Source organism: Coregonus lavaretus, assembly GCF_964263955.1.
Source record: "Coregonus lavaretus genome assembly, chromosome: 22".
Taxonomy (NCBI): domain Eukaryota; kingdom Metazoa; phylum Chordata; class Actinopteri; order Salmoniformes; family Salmonidae; genus Coregonus; species Coregonus lavaretus.
Window position 1 is genome coordinate 30220233 of NC_140009.1, and position 15484 is coordinate 30235716.

The window sequence follows — 15484 nt, forward strand, 5'->3', positions numbered from 1 at the left end:
GTTTCCCCCTGTACCCTGAATTGCCAAGTAGTAATAAAACATTGATGTATTCAGACCCTCAGGCAGTGCAGTGACACACTTACTTTACATCCAGAGCAATTAATGTCCACTAAATCTAGATTACAATGCAGATGTCCCACTGGGGTAGCACAATGCCCAAGTGGGCACACACAGACACAGGGGGGTAGAGAGAGAGAGGGAGAGACCCACCGCTAGGGACTGTCACGTGGCAGGGGTGAATGCGGCTCGGAAAGCGGGCACCTCTTTAAAATGCTGGACGCTCTTGTTGGTTTTTCTTCCACATGCGTGCCCAGTAATGGCATATTGATTGTTTACATAGAGGCTGTGACTTCACACATGGAGATGGTATTGTGTGTGTTTGTGTGTGTGTGTATGTTCCCTACTCCTGCTCCTCTCTTCTCTTCCCTCTTCTTTTCTCTCCTCCTCACACACACACACACACTCCTCTCCTCTGGACAGCAGCCAGCTCCTAGCCTCTGAGGGGCTGTGCAGCACAGAAGGCAGCATGCCACCCAGAGCCAAGGTCATGCTGGGCGGCCATATTGTATTTTATTACAAGGTGGGCTGCACTGAGCACTAATACGGTCTCTTGTTAGATTGATCACCCATGGCAACAGCAGCAGCAGATCAGGGGACTAGGCAGGTATCCAGAATGTTAATGCACCCTCCCGGTTTTTATGTTTGGCCAAATTATTTTCATTGGCTTTATTAATACATAATTTATATACAGTGTACAGGTATACAGTATATTAGAAGATTGTGCTGGTAGTTAAGGTCTATGTGGGAGGGTTATGTTTGTGTGTTGTGTTATGTGAAGTGAAGTGAACGATGACATCATCCTTCTAGGAGTAATGATGCAGGTTCCATTAGTCCCCTCTGTTCAGTGGGCTCTGGTGTGATGACATCATGCCTGTTTTCTGACATGGGTGGTTGGGGTTGGGAGGTTGAAAAAGCTTTTAATTTCTGCTCAGACCCCCTATGACCAGCTACATACAGTAAAGGAGGGTCTCTCGTAATATCCATCTTACGAGATGGAAAGCCTAGAGATATACAATACCATATTACGATCGTCATTGTCAAAACTTTCAGATTATCAGGGAATACCATATTACTATGGAATGCCATGGTGTAAAGCTTCTCCTCTAACCTCTGATCTCTCTCCACTTTGACCTCTGCAGGTGACCCCAGTAGCTGGCCCTCCAGAGGGGGGTACCAGGGTGACCATCCATGGCATGAACCTGGGCCTGGCGTTCAGTGAGATGGTGGACAATGTTAAAGTGGCTGGAGTCAAATGTTCCCCTGTGGAGGAAGGCTACATCATTGCAGAACAGTAAGTCAACGCACAGACAGCTACACACAGGTCACACACGCAAATACACACACACACAGACACACACATTAACCTAGCCTTAACCCTAACCTTGAATTATATATTTCTTCCCCACATTGTGTATTTTCAAAACTGTAGACATTCCTAGCCAATTAATCAATTTCAGTGTTAAAGGCTAAGTGAATGGAAAATGTTTCTACAGAACAGTAATGGAATAATGGCAGATGCCTTGAAATACAATACAATAAATGATCTCAGTTCCCAGTTCTTTACCATTTTAAGACTAGCCAACAACAGCCATACAGTCACTAAGTCTGCAGCTTTCTGACCACTGAGAGGTGAGTAAAAGCACAGTAAAAGGAAATGAACTTCACATTGGCCTAATTGTGTTCACTGTCAAGCCTTGGAGCTGTATGCGACTGTACGAGACAGGACCATCTAACACAAGCTGGCAGCTCACATATACAAACACACAGAGACACACACACACAGACACACACACAGAGAGACACGCACACACACACACACACACACACACACAGACAAATACATAGAGACACGCACATACACACAGACACGCACGCACACTCTCTCTCTCACACACACACCAGAGAGACTACTCTCTTAATTATGACTGGAGCAGGGCCATCAGTCTCGGCCTGTTGTTTTCCCATACAGGAAGATAGCCCACGCCTCACACAAACACTCACACACACACACACAAACACGCATACATACCCTGTCAGTCCCAGAACCTCTGTGTGTGTTTACCTTTGTTTAATTGTTTTAATTGTCTGGTGCAGCAGAGAGCACATTAAGCCTGCCCCATCACCCTACACTAATTGTCCGTGGCCCATGTTTCATAATTGGCTTCCTGCTGCCTCCCACAGACAGACTAGACAGTTCAGTCAGAACGGCTGAGTCAGGAGAGCAGTACATTGTGGATACCCCTTCCCTCACCTAGACGGGTACATAGACCCTCCCTGTCACAGCAGTACTGTAACAGTGCTCTCTGTCTTCACCTAGACAGACAGGTGTATGTGTCCTGTACACCTCTCAGATGAATGACCCCTGACCCTCCCTGTCAGCACACAGCAGCACTCTACCGTCCTGACCCTTAGTGGAGTGGAGTGGTGGCTTATGGGTGCCCTCACCATGACAGGTGTATGGAGACCTCTTAGACTTTTGACTCAAATGGAACCCTCCCTGTCAGCACACAGCACCTGAGTGGAGAGGAGTGCAGAGTAAAAGGAGGATATGCAGACAGACAGAAAAAGCACTCTGTCACTCTCTCTTCCTCCATTTGAATGAAAGGAAAATGACTTGGAGCCAGTGGGGTAGAAAACTGTTTTGTGAGCTTTGTGTTGGAGCTGCAGCCTGCTGAGACAGAGGTAGCCTGGCACACAACAGAACAGAGTAGAGCAGAACAGACTTCTCCGTGGAGTGAAGTCCTTAACCTTAATTCCTCTGCTGGCCTTCTTCTGCCCTCTCTCTGAACCCCGCTGAGCACTGCAGCACTGTCCTGCTGCAGTGGTGACTACTATACACACCCACATCAGGTATACCTCAGCACTGATACTGAGGCAAATCAGAGAACTGTCATAGGAGTTAATTCGACAAAGGTTGTGCTTTGCTTTGCATGTGTTATACTCTAAACATCCAGGAGGCAAATGTTTTGGCCATTGTTATTAGGGCAGAGGCTTTTGAAATAGACTTTGGTAGCTAGATTGGGTAAAGTTGATGTTGTGTGGGGTAAAGTTGTATTTTTGGGGCTGCACCGTAAGTGGTTGGGGAGGTCTGGCTGTGTGGCTCCAGCTCTGGCTGGCTGTGTGGGTGTATAATTGAAATGCGCTGCATGTCACACTGGCTGTAGGGGACCATTTGTCAGCAGTGCACCGATCTGACAGCAGTTTAATCCGATTGGGACACTGCTGGAGTGAATTCATTTATATTGCAGTGTAAAACGTGTCAGAGGGGGAAATTAGAAACCTGGCTGGGGACCCCAGCAGCAGTAGTAGTGTGACTAAGAAGGGGTAGGGGTGTGGAGGGGTGTGGGTAGTGTTGAGGTAGTGGTGGTAGTGGTCTAGATCCTTGACTTAGCAGAAGTTAGCACACATTGTCAACCTGTTTGTTCTCTGCCCTGTTAGTCTTGTCTTGGTCGGACTAGTGTGGTTTGCATCACAAGCTGTATTCCAGTCAACAGACTATTTTTATTTATTTATTTTGTCTTTTTTTATTTAAAAAAAGTATTTGTATTATTGGCCCATCCACCACCCCCCGTCTTCGGAGGACAAAAGTAACAAGAGGCCCGCCTCTTGGACGCAGACACACAATTTTGCTGTTATAAAGCTAGTTTCCTGCAATTCTACAAATTGTGTCATGGTGCTGATAGAACATTTGCAGCTTTAAAGCTAATTTCCTACAATATTACACGTTGCAGTCGCAAAAACCATCAAGCGCTATGATGAAACTGGCTCTCATGAGGACCGCCACAGGAATGGAAGACCCAGAGTTAACTCTGCTGCAAAGGATAAGTTCAATATAGTTACCAGCCTTAGAAATTGCAGCCCAAATAAATGCTTTGCAGAGTTCAAGTTACAGACACATCTCAACATCAACTGTTTAGAGGGGACTGTGTAAATCAGTCCTTCATGGTCGAATTGCTGCAAAGAAACTACTACTAAAGGACACCAATAAGAGGAAGAGACCTGCTTGAGCCAAGAAACACGAGCAATGGACATTAGACCGGTGGAAATGTGTCCTTTGGTCTGGAGTCCAAATTTGAGATTTTTGGTTCCAACCGCCGTGTCTTTGTGAGACGCGGTGTGGGTGAACGGATGATCACCGCATGTGTATTTCCCACCGTGAAGCACGGAGGAGGAGGTGTTATGGTGTGGGGGTGCTTTGCTGGTGACACTGTCTGTGATTTATTTAGAATTCAAGGCACACTTAACCAGCATGGCTACCACAGCATTCTGCAGCGATATGCCATTCCATCTGGTTTGGGCTTAGTGGGACTATCATTTGTTTTTCAACAGGACAATGACCCAACACACCTCCAGGCTGTGTAAGTGCTATTTTACCAAGAAGGAGACTGATGGAGTGCTGCCTCAGATGACCTGGCCTCCACAATCCCCCGTCCTCAACCAAATTGAGATGGTTTGGGATGAGTCGGACGGCAGAGTGAAGGGGGATTGTGGAGGCCAGGTCATATGAGGCAGCACTCCATCAGTCTCCTTCTTGGTAAAATAGCACTTACACAGCCTGGAGGTGTGTTGGGTCATTGTCCTGTGCTCAGCATATGTGGGAACTCCTTCAAGACTGTTGGAAAAGCATTCCAGGTGAAGCTGGTTGAGAGAATGCCAAGAGTATGCAAAGCTGTCATCAAGGCAAAGGGTGGCTAAATACAGTTGAAGTCGGAAGTTTACATACACCTTAGCCAAATACATTTAAACTCAGTTTTTCACAATTCCTGACATTTAATCCTAGTAAAAATTCCCTGTCTTAGGTCAGTTAGGATCACCACTTTATTTTAAGATGGTGAAATGTCAGAATAATTGTAGAGAGAATGATTTATTTCAGCTTTTATTTCTTTCATCACATTCCCAGTGGGTCAGAAGTTTACATACACTCAATTAGTATTTGGTAGCATTGCCTTTAAATTGTTTAACTTGGGTCAAACGTTTCGGGTAGCCTTCCACAAGCTTCCCACAATACGTTGGGTGGATTTTGGCCCATTCCTCCAGACAGTGCTGGTATAACTGAGTCAGGTTTGTAGGCCTCCTTGCTCACACACGCTTTTTCAGTTCTGCCCACAAATGTTCTATAGGATTGAGGTCAGAGCTTTGTGATGGCCACTCCAATACCTTGACTTTGTTGTCCTTAAGCCATTTTACCACAACTTTGGAAGTATGCTTGGGGTCATTGTCCATTTGGAAGACCCATTTGCGACCAAGCTTTAACTTCCTGACTGATGTCTTGAGATGTTGCTTCAATATATCCACATAATTTTCCTTCCTCATGATGCCATCTATTTTGTGAAATGCACCAGTCCCTCCTGCAGCAAAGCACCCCCACAGCATGATGCTGCCACCCCCGTGCTTCACGGTTGGGATGGTGTTCTTCGGCTTTTTCCTCCAAACATAACGATGGTCATTATGGCCAAACAGTTCTATTTTTGTTTCATTAGACCAGAGGACATTTCTCCAAAAAGTACGATCTTTGTCCCCATGTGCAGTTACAAACCATAGTCTGGTTTTTTTATGGCGGTTTTGGAGCAGTGGCTTCTTCCTTGCAGAGCAGTCTTTCAGGTTATGTCGATATAGGACTCGTTTTACTGTGGATATAGATACTTTTGTACCTGTTTCCTCCAGCATCTTCACAAGGTCCTTTGCTGTTGTTCTGGGATTTATTTGCACTTTTCGCACCAAAGTACGTTCTCTAGGAGCGGTATGACGGCTGCGTGGTCCCTTGGTGTTTATACTTGCGTACTATTGTTTGTACAGGTGAACGTGGTACCTTCAGGCATTTGGAAATTGCTCCCAAGGATGAACCAGACTTGTGGAGGTCTACAATGTTTTTTCTGAGGTCTTGGCTGATTTCTTTTGATCACTTTTTTGGTTACTACATGATTCCATATGTGTTATTTCATAGTTTTGATGTCTTCACTATTATTTTACAATGTAGAAAATAGTAAAAATAAAGAAAAACACTTGAAAGAATAGGTGTGTCCAAACTTTTCACCGGTAGTGTATATATATACAGTGAGGGAAAAAAGTATTTGATTCCCTGCTGATTTTGTACGTTTGCCCACTGACAAAGAAATGATCCGTCTATCATTTTAATGGTAGGTTTATTTGAACAGTGAGAGACAGAATAACAACAAAAAAATCCAGAAAAACGCATGTAAAATTTTTTATAAATTTATTAGCATTTTAATGAGGGAAATAAGTATTTGACCCCCTCTCAATCAGAAAGATTTCTGGCTCCCAGGTGTCTTTTATACAGGTAACGAGCTGAGATTAGGAGCACACTCTTAAAGGGAGTGCTCCTAATCTCAGCTTGTTACCTGTATAAAAGACACCTGTCCACAGAAGCAATCAATCAATCAGATTCCAAACTCTCCACCATGGCCAAGACCAAAGAGCTCTCCAAGGATGTCAGGGACAAGATTGTAGACCTACACAAGGCTGGAATGGGCTACAAGACCATCGCCAAGCAGCTTGGTGAGAAGGTGACAACAGTTGGTGCGATTATTCGCAAATGGAAGAAACACAAAAGAACTGTCAATCTCCCTCGGCCTGGGGCTCCATGCAAGTTCTTACCTCGTGGAGTTGCAATGATCATGAGAACGGTGAGGAATCAGCCCAGAACTACACGGGAGGATCTTGTCAATGATCTCAAGGCAGCTGGGACCATAGTCACCAATAAAATAATTGGTAACACACTACGCCGTGAAGGACTGAAATCCTGCAGCACCCGCAAGGTCCCCCTGCTCAAGAAAGCACATATACATGCCAGTCTGAAGTTTGCCAATGAACATCTGAATGATTCACAGGAGAACTGGGTGAAAGTGTTGTGGTCAGATGAGACCAAAATCGAGCTCTTTGGCATGATAATAATAATAATATAATATGCCATTTAGCAGACGCTTTTATCCAAAGCGACTTACAGTCATGCGTGCATACATTTTTGTGTATGGGTGGTCCCGGGGATCGAACCCACTACCTTGGCGTTACAAGCGCCGTGCTCTACCAGCTGAGCTACAGAGGACCACAGCATCAACTCAACTCGCCGTGTTTGGAGGAGGAGGAATGCTGCCTATGACCCCAAGAACACCATCCCCACCGTCAAACATGGAGGTGGAAACATTATGCTTTGGGGGTGTTTTTCTGCTAAGGGGACAGGACAACTTCACTGCAACAAAGGGACGATGAATGGGGCCATGTACCGTCAAATCTTGGGAGAGAACCTCCTTCCCTCAGCCAGGGCATTGAAAATGGGTTGTGGATGGGTATTCCAGCATGACAATGACCCAAAACACATGGCCAAGGCAACAAAGGAGTGGCTCAAGAAGAAGCACATTAAGGTCCTGGAGTGGCCTAGCCAGTCTCCAGACCGTAATCCCATAGAAAATCTGTGGAGGGAGCTGAAGGTTCGAGTTGCCAAACATCAGCCTCGAAACCTTAATGACTTGGAGAAGATCTGCAAAGAGGAGTGGAACAAAATCCCTCTTGAGATGTGTGCAAACCTGGTGGCCAACTACAAGAAACGTCTGACCTCTGTGATTGCCAACAAGGGCTTTGCCACCAAGTACTAAGTCATGTTTTGCAGAGGGGTCAAATACTTATTTCTCTCATTAAAATGCAAATCAATTTATAACATTTTTTACATGCGTTTTTCTGGATGTTGTTGTTGTTATTCTGTCTCTCACTGTTCAAATAAACCTACCATTAAAATTATAGACTAATCATGTCTTTGTCAGTGGGCAAACGTACAAAATCAGCAGGGGATCAAATACTTTTTTCCATCACTGTATATTATTATATAGTATATTATTATTATTATTATTTATGTTTTGAAGTGGCGGCCACGATTGCATATAGGGGAAACACTTGTCCCTGCCTAAGTAAATCCTCCAGGAGTCTCTCTCTTCCTCTCAGCCCAGCCAGGAGCTCTCTAGGCCTCATTAGTTGTGATTCAGGAGATAAGCACTAGAGAAACAATGATGTGGCCTCTCTACTCTCCATCTCTCTCTCTCTCATTTTCTCTTTCTCTCATTTTCTCTCTCTCGCTCTCTATCTTTCTCCGTCTCTTTTCATCTCCCTCAACACCATGATTGATTCTTGTTCTTTATTACTCTCCACGAGCGTCGATCGATAGGCCTCCTGGTTTTATTATGTCATTTGATCTGGCCACCTGCCGGCGGTGGGAGACACCTGATCACGCCTTATGATAAAGCTGTATTGATCCGCCATGGGGTGTCGGCAGGGGTCCTGACTGTGAAATACATTTGACGTTGCTACGGCGACGCTGGAGCTTGATCAGCACGGCAGGGGGCTTGTTGGTGGAGGGATATTTATGATGTCTAGTCCCCTCTAGGAAGTTATAGGGCTACTGCTATGAGTGGTGTGGAGGTGTGTGGCGACTGGTGGAGGAGTACGCTTCTGAAAGCTGTATGTGGCGAGGTGTCCAGTTCAATTACGTTTCACATTTTAATGTCACGTGCACAAGTACAGTGAAATGACTTTGTAAATGGCCTGCCTTGGATGTGTCATGTAAAGCAATCAGAGAGCCATAGAGAAGATTACATTGAGAAACAAGATGAGATTAATAGAGTAAAGGAGCATAATGATCACTTTTATCCTCCCAGTCCACCATATGTATGAGAGCTTGCCTGGTGAAGTCAGAACAGGGACTGGCTGAGAATACTACTGTCTCTATGGGAATGGATGACTAAGAACACAATTATGTATGTGTTTTGTGTTGAATACTGTATTCAGTGCATTGAGCTTGTATTGTATTGTACAAAACTGAATAGATGCGCTAGATAGCGTTGTGATTTTGTGTTCCTTGTTTTTGAAGCACTGTTTTAGGTGTCTGGTTAACTGTGTTTCGTCTCCTCATTACAGGATAGTGTGTCTGACTCTGTGTGTAGTCTTCCAGGATAGTGGGTTTTTTATTGCCTGAGTTGAGTGTTTGACTGTGTGTGTTTTGTGTGTTTTTCCAGGATAGTCTGTGAGATGGATGCTGCCCCAGCAGACAGCAAGCCTGGCCCGGTCCAACTGTGTGTTGGGGAGTGCAGACCTGATCTCAAGACTCACTCTGCCCAACTCTACGCCTTTGTGGTAAGACACTGTTATCATTAATATTTTATGTTTTAAGTATTTTTTGAAATTATAACCGTTTTTTTACGCTTACATTGACATACAAATAGTAATAAAAAAGTAATACACTTGGCAAAATAACCAATAACTCTACACTACTGGCTGATGACTATTAAAACTCTAAACGTTTCAGAATGAGGAAGAGAAGTATTCCTCAAGCTTTCTTCCATGTCGACCACCATTGTTGTCTTGTAAACCAGAGAATAAGGCCTACCAATGCACTGAAATGATGAAGCCTTTTCCTGAAGTATGTTATGTTGAAATACATAATTGCACAGTAATTACCACAGAGATGCCCAGGGAATCAGCAGTGATTAAATAGACAATCGGTGTTGTCAACAGTAGGTGTTGTCGTACAGTAGTAAACCCTAAGAGAATACCTGAATGAACACCTCCACACTTGCCTTCATCCACACCTGTATCTCACCCATACTAAAGCTAGCCTGAAGCTAACTGATAATCAACACTCCCATTCACACACTCCCAATTAGCCACCACTTAACAATTAACAACCGCTAGTAATTACCAGAACTGTTTTCAGAGTAGCGCTTTAGCCTATCCCCTGACTAGTAGAGCACTGAGTGAGGAACCGTGTGTGTGTGTGTGACGTTTGTGTGTCTGCACTGACACTTTTGACACCAAAAATGTGTGTTGCTGCTCAGGGAGTTGCGACATCATCACAGCGCTGTATGTGGCTACTACAGTACTTTACCTGCAATTCCCTAATATCACAGCCCCGTTAAAGAAAATGACACATAACAAAAGCTCTCTTCAATTTTGTAGACAACCAAACACTCTCCGCGCACGTGTGTGTGTGTGTGTGTGTCCATCTAATTGTGTCAGCGGCGCTGAGGAGCAGTCCGACTCTGTTTTGTCAGTGTCTCTCAGCATTCCAGCCTAGCTGTCTGTCTGTCTGTGTGGGTGTTTCTCCAGCTGTCTGTCTGTCTGTCTGTGTGCTCACTGATGACAGGCAGGCCGACTGGGCGGGGCTACTGTAAACACTAGTTATTTTCAGGTTTTAAAGGTTCAATGGAATAGAACTCAGCAATGCAGAACACAGCAACACAACACAGGATGAGTAGGATTGCAGAGGGACTTTAAAAGCTCCTGGTTTTATTTTACTCCCTCTTTACATGGGGTCGCGGTGCAGAGGGAGGGCATGCCACGGACCGGGGCAGTTGAAAGCTATTATTGTCTGCTGTGGCTCGGTATAGAGTAGAAGGTACTGTTAAGAGGGACAGGAGGTGTATGATAGCTGAGTGCATTACAGTGATAGAGAACAATTGTTTTCACTCCCCCTCCTGTCTCCCTTCCACCTCTAGATGCCATCGGTGCAGGGCCTTTCCCCCAGCAGAGGGCCTGAGTCTGGGGGCACCAAGGTGACCATCATGGGGGAGAACCTGGGTGCTGGCAGCAGTGTCACCGTCCTCTTTGGGAACCAGACCTGCGAGTTCTACGGGTAAGTGAGAGACCCATCTCACCCCCTCTCCTACTTACACTGACTAGTTCATTTGTGGTAGTTTAATTGTCTGCTGTGGCTCGGTATAGGGCTCCCGAGTGGCGCAGCGGTCTAAGGCACTGCATCTCAGTGCTTGAGGCGTCACTACAGACCACCTGGTTCGATTCCAGGCTGTATCACAACCGGCCGTGACTGGGAGTCCCATCGGGTGGCGCACAATTGGCCCAGCGACGTCCGGGTTTGGCCGGTGTAGACCGTCATTGTAAATAAGAATTTGTTCTTAACTGACTTGCCTAGTTAAATAAAGGTAAAATAAAAAAATAAAAAATACATACTGTATTACTCTCCGATCTCTCCTCCTGTGGAAAACAGAGAAGTTAGAAGAAAGAAAAGCCATTTGTAATGGTTTTCAAAACTTCAGTCTTAATAAATACAGGTAAATTATGTAAATTGTGCTGTTACCCAGTGGGATCTCTCTCTCTCTCTCTCTCTCTCTCTCTCTCTCTCTCTCTCTTTCTCTCTCTCTCTCTCTCTATTGCACTCTTTCTCTCTCTTGCTCTCTCGCTTTCATTCTTTTTCATCTAAGTGAGAGCCCCCTAGGGGCATCTCTCCTTCTCTCCCAGTCAGAAACGTGTGCAATTCTTAATAAGGTTTTGATGACCCACTGCATCAAACCTCTTTAATAATAGACCCCAGACAACCTTATGCTCCCCTGCCCGGGATTTTTTCCCTTTTTCAGTTACCTTTACTTTTTTTTATTTGATCTGCTCTCTCTTGCTTCCTTTTCATCTCTCTCTCTCTCTCTCTCTCTCTCTCTCTCTCTCTCTCTCTCTCTCTCTCTCTCTCTCTCTCTCTCTCTCTCTCTCTCTTTTCTATATATCTATCTTTCTCTCCCGCCCTACCTGTCTCTTTCATGCTCTCCATCTTGCTCCCTACCCCTCTCTCTCTCTCCATCCCTCCCTCCCTCTCATCTCTCTCTCCCTCTATATCTATTTAAAGCGGTGCAGCGTAAGGGAAGGGCGGAGGTCTCATTGTAATGCTGTAAGATTGAGGAGTCAAGGCAGCTTTAATGAGATCTGGGCTAATTGTTCTCTCTGTGATTCTGACCGTGGAGAGAGAGAGATGAGAGGAGAGGAGGATGGGGGCTGCTAAGGAACAGGGCTAGTTTCAGTGGGTGGGCAGGTAGTGCAGGGATCCATAGAGAGGGATGGAGAAAGGTGAAGAAATATGATTAAAGAAGAGATGCAGACATTGAATGTATGTTGGCATATGTGTTTGTGTGTGTGTGCAGGCGGACCATGACAGAGATTGTGTGTTACTCGGCTCCCTCCCTGACTGGGGTGGGTTCGGTGCAGATCAGTGTGAGTGTGGACCGGGCCCAGGTCAAGGAGAGCCTGAGTTTTGACTACATCGAGGACCCCACCGTACAGCGCATCGAGCCAGAGTGGAGCATCGCCAGGTAACATCAACACCTCCACTCCTAGATATGAGCATCAGGAACTGGACCCACTCTACTCCCTAGTCCTTCATAGAACCCACCATCAAACTAATCCCACCAGCACTGCTAGTTAACAGCAAGAGTTGGCTTGGCTGAGTCAGTGTTAGATAGTGCAGAGCTGTAGTCAGACAACAGCCAGACGTAGTAGTGGTAGTGATTGTGATTGGGAAGCATCGCTGCAGCATCTCCCAGGCAGGCGGAGTTTGTAATGTAATTCAAGAAAGGGATGATGAGGGATGATGAGGGATGATGAGGGATGATGAGGGCTGAGAGAGAGAGAGAGAGAGAGAGAGAGAGAGAGAGAGAGAGAGAGAGAGAGAGCGAGAGAGAGAGAGAGAGAGAGAGAGAGAGAGAGCGAGAGAGAGAGAGAGAGAGAGAGAGAGAGAGAGAGAGAGAGAGACTGTGAACATGTGGCAGAGGTGTGAGAGTGGAGCAGATGGCAGCTGAGAGTTTAGTCTGGAAGAGAAGACAGAGCAGCATGTCTTCCATCCCTCCCTCCGCTGAGAGACAGAGAGAAGAGGGGAGGGGCACCGCATTGTTTAGTCAAACTTATTCTCTCTTTTCTGAAGCGAGAGCACCACCCCATTCCTTCTCTCAGCCCTGGGGATCAAAAGGGCTGCCAGGGTGCAGTGTACATAAACACAACCCAGGAATGCGTAGCTAAGATCAACAGGGAGGACGGAGATATATGTGTGTCATGCATTAGATCAAACACATGAGTATCTTTTACCTGGCGCACAGCTATGTAACACCCTATCTCCGTTTTGTTCAGTGGATCTCAGAATAACTCTTGTTTTACTACAGAGCCGCTAGACTGTAGGTGATGATACTGCAGTAGCACCATACACATACATATTCTGATTACTCTTTGACTTTCTGTCTATGTGATGCTCATCTAGTGCTCCCAGCAGCCCTGGCTAGCCTGGTCACTCTTATAACACACTGAACTTCAGCTCAGCCGCAATAACAGTCCCGATCACGATAACGTCCTGTCCGTCTGTGTTGTTTAGGTCAGCACGGCCTGGCTTTTTTTGTTGAGCCACGTACCTACGACCGCTGCAAACTAACTAGCGACCTCGGCGCCGCAGCTAGCTGTGTTTGATTGTCAGTTAAAAGCATCTTTAATCATTTATTTACCTCAAAAGCCTATTATCTTCTGAAAACGCCTTGTCAAAGAACAAGTTAGTTTGAAGCTTTTTTTATTTATCTGAGGTAAAAACGTTTCCACAAAGGGTTGTGCAGGGTAGGAAGTTTTGGAGAGAAGGTCTTGTTGTTGGCTGGTGTGTTTGTTTGTAAAACTTCTCTCTATCTCTGTGTTTGTGTATGTGTGTGTGTGTGTGTGTGTGTGTGTGTGTGTGGGAAACAGCGGCCACACTCCTCTGATGGTGACAGGAACTAATCTGGATGTTGTGCAGGAGCCCAGGATGCGCGTCAAATACGGCGGCCGCGAGTCTGTCAACGTGAGTAGTAACACACACACACGCACATACACACATACACACATACACTAGGCCAGATGATGCTGGGGTGGGGTAGTACAACACACTCTCTTGGACTAGATGATGTTGGGGATGACTGAGTCATATAAAGTCTTGTCCTGCTAACCCCTAGCTTCCTCTACTTCCTACAACCTCCCCATGAACCATATCTCAAATCTCCCTTAACACTCTAACTAGCCTCCCTAAATAATGGAGTAGTTGGAGAGTGATTCACATGCAGTATTTAATTGGACTGTTTTACCACCACCAGGCTCCAGTTACTATGGCCAGTCAGTCAGGGCCTCAGCTATACACAGTCCTGCTCTACTATGTGCTAACCTGCTCTACCCCACTTAGATTTGTTGTTATGGTTGGAGTATTCAGCCTGAATGTTAAATCTCTCAGAGGGAATTTTCTGGAATCTTGAGTGTGGGAGGGTGTTGGAGGGATGGGGGGCTGAAAGGTTGGAGTTTAGGGCGGTGGAGGGTTGGAGGGTTGGAGGGGCTAAGCAGGGTGGAGGGTAGTGGGCTTGGAAGGCTGGGGGAAGACTGGGGGGCTGGTCCATTCCTAATGGGTTCCAATGGAAGATTAAGTGCTGTCAGAAGGCTTTGGTCAGCATAAAGAGCCCTTCTCTGTATAATCAGGGGCGGGCGGGGGAATCGTTACAAATTGCATTTACGCTCCAGTCCTGGGGGTCCATGTTTAATTAAGGGAATGGGATTTTTCCACTGCTACAGTCGGGGTGAAGGTGGGGAGGGCAAAGGGGGGGGCAGGTAGTGCGTTACAAGTGCTTCATGCCAGGAAATACTGTCAATCAAAATACATATTGTATACGTACATACAGACTGTAGTCAGATGCCTACTGTACACACACTATATGACCATGCTCTGAAGTCTTCTTCTTTGACTAAAATTGTCTCTGTATGACTTCAATATCACACTTCACTAGAACGCTGCTCTTTGGGTCTCAGAGAATCTTTGTAGAGAACATTTGAACAGATTTTCTCTAAAGTAGTGTCTCCTTACCTTCTGCATTCACAACCCTCCTCCCTCCCTCCCACCCAGACAGACTGTATTGCCCTAAAGTGGTTCTGAGGTGCCTGAGTTTCTTCATGATTGCTCCAGTACCCAACATCAGAATTGTAACCTAGTCCTTTGTTCTACTACATGTCTCCATGTATGGACACAGTTACCCCATAAGACCCTTTTATAGAAGAAACCCAGAAGAAACCCAGCCATTTTCGGTCTAACGACAGACAGTCTTACTGCTTTACTCACACAAAGACAGAACTGGGTCAGATCAGAAAGAATTCTTGGAAACCTCTGAGCTGAAATAGGATTTGACTTGTGTGTGGGTGCTGTCTGGTGTGTCAGTCAGGTAAAGGCAGAAAGCTTTGAGCGCTCTGCGGCTTTCTCCTTTAAAGTGCAGTCTCACCCCCCCTACACACACACACACACATACCGAGCGCCTCTCACAGACACCCGGCTCCTCTTTGATTCCCTCGCTCCAGAAGAGGCAAAGAGAAGAAGCCGGCGTGTGAATTTTTGTTAACTGCTGAGGTTACAATTACAGATCTCTTAATTCCTTCCTCTCGTCTTTGTCGCGGAGGGAAAGGCAAACAGCGCCGCAAGCCGTGCAATCAGGGCCCAGCCCAGAAAGGGCCTGTCATGTCAGCCTTCGAGGTGTCACCTGCCTTCCACTAAATTGCCTCCCTCGTCTCCCTTCTTCCATCCTTCCCTCTCGTCACCTGCACACCATTCTTCACAAAGAAGAAGAAGGCACAGAAAGGGAGACCATTTTCTTTGACACGC

General features: G+C 45.9%; 1 protein-coding gene across 1 annotated transcript in view; it reads left to right on the forward strand.

The window, feature by feature from the left end:
- Positions 1 to 15484, forward strand: part of LOC311149922 (plexin-A2-like) — a 221719-nt gene that overhangs the window by 156574 nt on the left and 49661 nt on the right. The window contains exons 12-16 of the mRNA XM_084187151.1: positions 1200 to 1351; positions 9081 to 9198; positions 10560 to 10696; positions 11988 to 12155; positions 13561 to 13654. Of these exons, the coding sequence (XP_084043277.1) occupies positions 1200 to 1351; positions 9081 to 9198; positions 10560 to 10696; positions 11988 to 12155; positions 13561 to 13654 (669 nt within the window). The remainder of the gene's footprint in view (positions 1 to 1199; positions 1352 to 9080; positions 9199 to 10559; positions 10697 to 11987; positions 12156 to 13560; positions 13655 to 15484) is intronic.